Below are 8,678 nucleotides of genomic sequence, written 5' to 3'. Positions count from 1 at the left end.
CCAGGGCCACACCTGCCTCCTTGGCTGGTTTTGTCTGAGATGGGTGGTTGGCAGGTGATGCTGGGTCCTAGTCCTGGCTCCAGCTGCCGGCTAGAGTGTCCCCTAGGAGAGGCAGGCCGTGGCTCAAAGGCTTGGATCTCTGACACGCCTGTGGGTGAGTGCAGTGCTGGGTTCCTGCATTTAGCCTGGCCCAGCCTCAGCGCCAGCTATGGTGAGAGTTGGGGCAGGAAGCAGGAGGTCTGTCCCTGTGCTTCTAATCTTTCAGGCCGAATGATAATAAATGAAATTATGAAGATAAAGCAGCAGTGTGAGGGTGCATGGATGCTGGGGGACAGGGCGCTGAGCCACTGGGGTGGGTGGATGCTGGGGGACAGGATGTTGAGCCACTGGGGTGAGTGGGTGCTGGGGGACAAGGTGCTGAGCCACTGGGATGGGTAGGTGCTGGGGGACAGGGTGCTGAGGGACAGGGCACTGAGCCACTGGGGTGGGTGGGTGGGTGCTGGGGGACAGGGTGCTGAGGGACAGGGCACTGAGCCACTGGGGTGGGATGGGTGGGTGCTGGGGCCTTGATCCACTGGGGGAGATGCCTGAAGCAAAGCAGTTGTTCTAGGCCTGGCCACTGCTTTCTGTCCAGTCTCCCAGGAATGCACCTGCACGCTGCAGAGAACAGCTCAGTGCTTGGATCCATCCCCCAGGAGGATCCCTGGATGAGCCAGGCTGTCCCATGCTCACATAGGGCCCCATGTGGCCACAACGGCCACACACAGCTTCATACAGCTGAGCCCATATGAAGCCTGGAGTTTCTTCCAGGTCTCCCACGTGAAGGCAGGGCTCAAGCACTTGGCCATGCTTCACTCCTTTCCCAAGCCACTAGTGGGGAGTTGGGTCAGAAGTGGAGCAGCCAGGGCTTAAACCGAAGTTCATGTGGGGTGCTGGTGCTGCAGGTGGGGACCCCAGCTGCTTTTGGCCCCATCTGCCGTTTGAGTTCCTGCCTCGCTGCCTTGGGGAGCTCCTGCCTTCCCCTGCCCCTGGTAGCTGGGGCTGCTGCCCTTCCTGTGGGACCCTTGTGGTGGCTTCTGTCTGCTGACCAGGTCCTCCTCGGCATTCTGGTTTGTCTGATAACAGCTCTTTAAATTAAGCCATGGGGCCTCACTGAGCGCTGTTAATGCTCGGCTTATGATCAGGGTTCCTTGAATCTGTACACCGACTAACTGACAGCCGTGGTGGAAGAAGCCACCAGGGACTCCCTCTGAGTCTCCCACCTGGTGGACCAGAGCACTGTCCATCCAGGGGCCTTGGCAGGCGGAGCTGACTCCAGCCCAGGCCCTCAGTGCATCCTAGGCCGTGGCCTGTGGTGACTCCCGACTGTGGGGCCTGAGCACGCCATCCCATCCACTCAGCCCACCACTTCCTTCCAGCATGTTTGCCCTACCTGGCAGGACCCACTGGGCCACAGGGGGCCTGAGTGAGCAGCAGTGTGGCCTCCCCATCTCCCACACTGTCTCCCTTTGGTGGTTCTCTTGGGGCTACTTCCTTCTGGAATCTCCAGGAGAGAAGTTCCAGAGGCAGCTGCTGCCCTTGCCCAGCCCCTGACTCTCGCCTTATGGGACTGGGTCACGGGGTGTCCAGCTGGGCCCTGGAGGAGGGTGGTGTGGCCTGGGGTTGAGGGGCGCCCAGCTGGGGCCTGGCGGGGTGCAGGGTCCCTGGGGTTGCGGGGCACCCAGCTGGACCCTGGCAGAGCACAGGGTGGCCTGGGGTTTTGGGGCACCCAGCTGGGTCCTGGTGGGGGGCAGGGTGGCCTGGGGTCACAGGGCACCCAGCTGGGCCCTGGGGGGGCGGGGTGGCCTGGGGTTGCGGGGCACCCATTTGGACCCTGGCGGGGGGTGAGATGGCCTAGGGTCACGGGGCACCCAGCTGGCGGGGGACAGGATGACCTGGGGTTGCGGGGCACCCAGTTGGGACCATGGAGGGGGCGGGGTGGCCTGGGGTTGTGGGGCACCCAGCTGGACTTCAGCAGGGGACGGGTGGCCTGGGTTTGCAGGGCATCCAGTAGGACCATGGAGGGGGTAGGGTGGCCTGTGTTTGCGGGGGCACCCAGTTGGACCATGGCGGGGGACGGGGTGGCCTGGGTTCGCGGGGCACCCAGTTGGACCCTGGCAGGGGACGGGGTGGCCTGTGTTCGTGGGGCACCCAGTTGGACCATGGAGGGGGCAGGGTGGCCTGGGTTCGCGGGGCGCCCAGCTGGGCCCTGGCAGAGCGTGGGGGTAATGGGCCGTACAGTGTTCTGGGTTCGTGCCCTTCCTCTAGCCCTCCTCCCTCGCCGGATGCAGTCCCTTCCTGGGTAAGCCCAATTTTGGGAGGTCCTGTGGGCCTTCCCCAGGGGCGGGAGTGGACTGCTGGGACAGCGCTCCAAGCCCAACTCTGCCCCCTCCCCCCGGGGCCATCCACCTGCTCACAGCCCACCAGCAGCATGGTGCAGAACAGGCCTGGATGGGTTTGGCTCCACCCCTCCTCGCCCCAGGATCCTGCGTGGCACATGTCCCGCAGAACACACGTCGGCCTGTGCTCTAGGGATGGAATGGCTCGCGGTGGGTAGGGGCGCGCAGGCCAGGGTACAGTGGGGGCAGCTCTGTCCGCAGTCCCGGCCATCAGCCGCTCAGCTTCCCTTTGCGGCGCCGGCGCAGCGGGTCCAGGGACGCTCGAGGTCTTGCCACAGCTGACAGAGGACCCCGGCCCGAGCCGCGGCCAAGGTCCAGGGCGCCCGCAGCGGCCGTTCCCGCGCCGCCAACCGCAGCGAGCCGGGCGGCAGCCCCGCCCCCTGCCGCGGCCGACTCGGCGGGCAGCGGGCTCGGCCGTGAGTGGGATCCCCGCACGGGGTGGGCACGGCGCAATCTCAGTGTTGCGGGTGAGCCCTGCGGTGTTCGGGCCCCGCGCCGCCTGCCCCCGCCGCGCACTGCGGTCGCCGTGGTAACCGCGCGGCCGCAGGACCCTCCGCGCTCGCCGGGCGCGGGCCCGAGGGGCGCGGGGCGGGGCCTCCGGGCCGGGGCGGCGGGGCGCAGAGGCTCGGCGTGGCCGGAGGCGGGGTAGGAGCGGGCAGGAGGCTGCAGGGTGGCCGTGCAGGCGTCCCCACTCGTCTCTGCCCTCGCGAGCGCCGCGGGGCCTGTGGGGCGGCCACGCTAGGCGTGGGGCTGAGGGGACGGGCCGGAGGTCGGGGTCCGAGTGCGGGCTGAGCCGCCGAGGTCTGGCCGGGGGGCCCGGGGACAGAGGCCTGGGCGGAGCGTGGGGGTGGGGCGGCCGGGCCTGGCCTGGCTTCCGGGGGGGCAGGGTCTGTCCCGTTGCCCGCACGCCCCGGCCCGGGGTTTGAGGAGTGGCTGAGAGAGTGGTGGCAGCTCGGCGAGCGGAGGCGAGGCAGAGATTCCCGGGCACGGCTGCAGGCCGAGGCCCAGGTGTGCGGGACGCGGCCGGAGCGGGCTTCACGGCCCCGCTGCAGACCCGGTGGGCGTGAGGACGGGGCGTGCCGCAGGGAGCGGCAGCTCAGGGCCCTTGGAGGAGGGAGGGTTGGGGCCTGGGCCTGGGGACCCACAAGTGCGCGAGTGGCTGTGAGGACCCCTTGGAGGCGGCGCCGGGTGCGGAGCCCCAGGCCTTCGCCATTTGCAGGGACCGCGGGAGCCCCGGCCTGTCCGTCACCGCAGACGGTGAATTCTTCGCCTTTGTCTAGACAGCGCTGTTTCCTGGGCCCCTGGGCCTGGGGGCTGTGCGAGGATGGGGAGGGGCCCGGACGGTGTGCACTGGTGCGGGGCGGGGGGCGGATGCGCTGGGAGGGAGGAGCGGGTGGCGCGGCGCGGGAGGACGCGGGGTCCCGGGCCGAGGCTCGCGGGTCTCCCCAGCCCCGGGGCGCGCAGCGCGTGGGGAGCGGAGCCGGTTCCCCCAGGGTGGAGGATGCGCGCGAAGCCGAGAGCCACTTCCGTTCCGTCTCGGTCCTGGCGGCAGCGGGAAGGAGGTGCCGGCCGCTCAGGTGGGCGTACGGTGCCCCCTGGAGGCCGTGCGCCCCGGCCGCCGCGGGGTCCCCTCTCCCCAGACCCCCACACCGCGCCCAGCGGCCTGACCCGTTCTCCTCTGGTCTTCCCCAGGTTCGCATCTCGCCGGCCCCGAGCCCGGCTGCCGCGCCTCGCCATGCCCGCGGGCTGAGCGCCACCCGCCGCCGCCATCCGGGCCTCCCAGCGCCGCGTGGCGCCTGACGTTGGGGCCCCGGTGGCCGACCATGGTGCTGCCGCCCCCGGACCGGCGGCACGTGTGCCTGACCACGCTGGTGATCATGGGCAGCATGGCCGTGATGGACGCGTACCTGGTGGAGCAGAACCAGGGCCCGCGCAAGATCGGCGTGTGCATCGTGGTGCTGGTGGGCGACGTGTGCTTTCTGCTGGTGCTGCGCTACGTGGCCGTGTGGGTGGGCGCCGAGGTGCGCACGGCCAAGCGCGGCTACGCCATGATCCTCTGGTTCCTGTACGTGTTCGTGCTGGAGATCAAGCTCTACTTCGTGTTCCAGAACTACAAGGCGGCGCGGCGCAGCGCCACCGACCCCGTTGCGCGCAAGGCGCTGACTCTGCTGCTGTCGGTGTGCGTGCCGGGCCTCTTTCTGCTGCTCGTGGCCCTCGACCGCATGGAGTACGTGCGCACCTTCCGCAAGCGCGAGGACCTGCGCGGCCGCCTCTTCTGGGTGGCGCTGGACCTGCTGGACCTGCTGGACATGCAGGCCAGCCTGTGGGAGCCGCCGCGCAGCGGGCTGCCGCTGTGGGCCGAGGGCCTCACCTTCTTCTACTGCTACATGCTGCTGCTCGTGCTGCCGTGCGTGGCGCTCAGCGAGGTCAGCATGCAGGGTGAGCACATTGCGCCTCAGAAGATGATGCTCTACCCGGTGCTCAGCCTCGCCACCGTCAACGTGGTGGCTGTGCTGGCGCGCGCCGCCAACCTGGCACTCTTCCGCGACAGCCGCGTCTCGGCCATCTTCGTGGGCAAGAACGTGGTGGCGCTGGCCACCAAGGCCTGCACCTTCCTCGAGTACCGGCGCCAGGTGCGCGACTTCCCGCCGCCCGCGCTCGCGCTCGAGCTGCAGCCGCCGCCGCCCGCTCAGCGCAACACGGTGCCGGCGCCCCCGCACGGCCCGCCCGGGCGCCCCCACGGGCCCTCGCCCACACGCGAAGCCCTGGACACGTGACGGGTCCCGCGGGGCGCGGTGGGGGCGGCGAGGGCCCCCTCCGCCTCCCGCTGCTGCTTCATCTCAGGAATCCCCCGTCCTCGGCGCGCTGCCCTCTTGGCCGGGGAGGCCCGCGCGGAGGCCTGGGCCCTGGGGGCGCCTCTGTCGTTTTAAAGACTCGTGTTCACGGTTTTGTACCTGCAACGCTCTGCCTTGCCTCTTCCCTGTGTCCGGTGTACTCCGGGGTCTAGCGCTGGGCCCCACAGCCTGGCCAGGGCGAGGATTCAGGCTGTGCCTTTCCCCCTTACCCCCTTAACTGCTCTGCGCTGCCAGAGGCACCGGGGTGGTGGTGGGGGCATCTTGGACCCCAGGCCTGGTCCTACTCCCTTCCTAGATCCCCCCCCAGGGGCATCTCAGAGCCCAGCCCTGACCCTCACCGCTCCGTGCAGCTCCCGCACAGTGAGGGGGGGCACCTTGGCCCTGGCCTGACCCTCCCTACCCCATGCAGCTCCCCCCCCCCGGGGCACCTTGGACCCCAGCCCTGACCCTCCCTGCCCCATGCAGCTCCCCCACCCCGGGGCCACCTTGGACCTGAGTCTGACCCTCCCTGCAGCTCCCCGCCCCGGGGGGCACCTTAGACCCCAGACCTGACCCTCCCTGCCCCATGCAGCTCCCCCACCCTGGGGGCACCTTGGACCCGGGCCTGACCCTCCCTCTCCGTGCATCTCCCTGGCAGTAGCAGCCCTAGCCCTGCACGGGATGGCTTGGTTCCCTGACCACACCAGCCCCACCCACCGCCCTGGGAGCTGCTGGAAACCAGCTGCAGGTCCTGTGTCCTGACTTCGCCTGGCTGGCAGGCTGGACAGGCTGTGGGGGCTCTCCAGGCATCTTACTGGGTTCTTCCTAGAAGGACTCCCTTCCTGCTCCTGCTGCCATGGCACAGGGGGACTTGGCTTCTCCCACAGAGGGAAGCAGCAGGTACTGAAGGCACCCAGCCCATCCATCATGTACCCTGGCTGCTCTCCGTCCTGGCTGGCTTTAGTGGCACATTCTGCACCGTCCACCCAGGCGTTTGGGCAGCTGTGCAGGCTGCAACCCTCCTAGCTGGGTCCTGGAACCCACTGCTGGTATGCAGGGACCCCTGCTGCCTGCACGAGTCAGCAGCCTGGCTTGTTTCCTGTCCTTTGCAGTCTTGCCTGTTGTGGGGCAGATTGGCTTGTCCCAGCCTGCTGTCCTGGTTTCTGAGGGTGGCCAGCCATGGTGCCCTTGCCCTGTCTTCCCAAGGCCTGTGAGGGTGTGGAGTTAGGGTTGGTCTGTAGGGGTGAGGTAAGGCCGGCCTGACCGGGCAGATCTCAAATGGGCTCTGAGGAACCGACCTCACTGCAGGATCAGTGGGCAGGGCCTGGAGGAGGGAGTCAGGGGGTCAGCTCCTGGAAGCCACAGGGTGGCCAGGGGAGCTGTTATGTGCTCACAAATGTAAGGTGGAGCAGGCTGAGAGGGCATGTGGGTGGCGGGGCCCTGGGGACAGCTGCTGCAGGGGTTGGGGGACCCACTGGCTGTGAGGCAGGGGGAGTAGGGGGCCGGGTTGCTCCCTGGACCTGGGCCAGGCTGTGGCGTTTTGTGCACACAGGGAAAGGTCTCTCGGGGCTGATGGGAGACCACCCCATCCCCCACTGCCCAAGGCAGCTCTAGTCCCTTGATTGGGCCAGGGAGCCGAGATCAGTGGAGATAGGAGTGGCTGAAGGCCCTGCCAGGTGGCCAGCATGGCCTGCCTTGCACAGAGCAGCCTGTAGGCGTATGGCACCCAAAGTCTTGCTGAGGGTCTTGCCAGCCTGGCCTGACATCCTTGGAGGCCTTTGATGCCACCTCCCCACCCCCAGAACTCTTGGACCCTGGGTCAGATGGGCCACTGAGCTGGGAGGCCTGCCTGTCCTGGGGGAGACTCCCTCTGTGCCTGGGACCCCATCAGGCTCTGTTCTGATTTGGCCTCCTGGCTTGGCACTGGGCTTTGGGGCTGCATCCTCTGCCTGCCTCCCCATGAGCTGTTGGTGCCATCCTGTGCCAATGCCAGGTGCCAGATCAGTGTGGGAGGGACTGGGTTGGGGTCCTCCTCCTCAGTGTGGGAGGGGCTGGGCTGGGGTCCCCCCCTCGCCCATGTCACAGAGTGGGGGCTGGGCGGGGTTGAGGTCGGGGTGGAAACTTGACCTGGTTTCCAGGATGGTGTGTGCCTCTTGTGGGTTGATGGGGAGGGGCTCACTTCGCCGTGGATAGGCGGGTCTGCCGCCAGCTTGGGTGTGGGCAGAAGACAAGGCTTCTGGGTCTTTTTTTTTTTTTTTCCTAAGATTTATTTTTATTGGAAAGTCAGATATACAGGGAGGAGAGATGGGATGATCTTCCATCCACTGATTGACTCCCCAAGTGGCTGGAATAGCTGGAGCTGAGCCTATCCGAAGCCAGGAGCCAGGAGCCTCTTGCTCGCAGGTGCAGGGTCCCAAGGCTTTGGCCCGTCCTTCACTGCTTTCCCAAGCCACAAGCAGGGAGCTGGATGGGAAGTGGGGCAACCGGGACATGAACCATCGCTCACATGGGATCCTGGCACGTGGAAGGCGAGGGTTTAGCTGCTGAACCATCACACCAGGCCCAGCAGAAATTGTGAGTCTTGTGGGGAGGGGGAAGACACTGCACATGTGATGCACTGCACTGGGCACACAACACACTGCGCATGGCATACGGTTTGTGTACATGGCACACACGGCACATGGCACATACGGTATATACACATGGCACACACGGCACATGGCACATACGGTATATACACATGGCACACATGGCACATACGATATATACACATGGCACACTGCGCCAACACACACGGCACATGGCATATGGTATATACACATGGCACACACGGCACATGGCACATACGGTATATACACATGGCACACACGGCACATGACATACGGTTTGTGTACATGGCACACACGGCACATGGCACATACGGTATATACACATGGCACACACGGCACATGGCACATACGGTATATACACATGGCACACACGGCACATGACATACGGTTTGTGTACATGGCACACACGGCACATGGCACATACGGTATATACACATGGCACACACGGCACATGGCACATACGGTATATACACATGGCACACATGGCACATACGATATATACACATGGCACACTGCGCCAACACACACGGCACATGGCATATGGTATATACACATGGCACACACGGCACATGGCATACGGTATATACACATGGCACACTGCGCCAACACACACGGCACATGGCATATGGTATATACACATGGCACACAGGGCACATGGCATAGGGTATATACACATGGCACACACTGCACACACCGTACACGGCACACACTGCACTAGGACACACACTGCATATGGTACACACACACTGCACACATGGCATACACACTGCACACAGCAACATGACACATGGCACCAG

General features: G+C 66.0%; 1 protein-coding gene across 4 annotated transcripts; it reads left to right on the top strand.

Moving 5' to 3' along the window:
- The first annotated feature begins 2,769 nt into the window (after positions 1 to 2,769).
- On the top strand, positions 2,770 to 5,398 carry TMEM121 (transmembrane protein 121). Of its 4 annotated transcripts, none has more exons than XM_058655269.1 (2): positions 2,770 to 2,905; positions 4,131 to 5,398. In XM_058655269.1, exon 2 carries the CDS (start codon positions 4,262 to 4,264, stop codon positions 5,213 to 5,215), a length of 954 nt encoding a protein of 317 aa, XP_058511252.1. In that variant the 5' UTR covers positions 2,770 to 2,905; positions 4,131 to 4,261; the 3' UTR covers positions 5,216 to 5,398. The 4 variants fall into 4 exon arrangements, with proteins under 4 accessions (XP_058511252.1, XP_058511253.1, XP_058511254.1 ...); XM_058655270.1 differs by lacking the exon at positions 2,770 to 2,905 and adding an exon at positions 2,958 to 3,083; XM_058655271.1 differs by lacking the exon at positions 2,770 to 2,905 and adding an exon at positions 3,211 to 3,446.
- The last annotated feature ends 3,280 nt before the right edge of the window (positions 5,399 to 8,678 follow it).

Source organism: Ochotona princeps, chromosome 26 (genome assembly GCF_030435755.1).
Source record: "Ochotona princeps isolate mOchPri1 chromosome 26, mOchPri1.hap1, whole genome shotgun sequence".
NCBI classification, from domain to species: Eukaryota; Metazoa; Chordata; class Mammalia; order Lagomorpha; family Ochotonidae; genus Ochotona; species Ochotona princeps.
The sequence above is the reverse complement of the archived record's forward strand: the minus strand, read 5'-3'. Positions and strand labels throughout refer to the sequence as shown.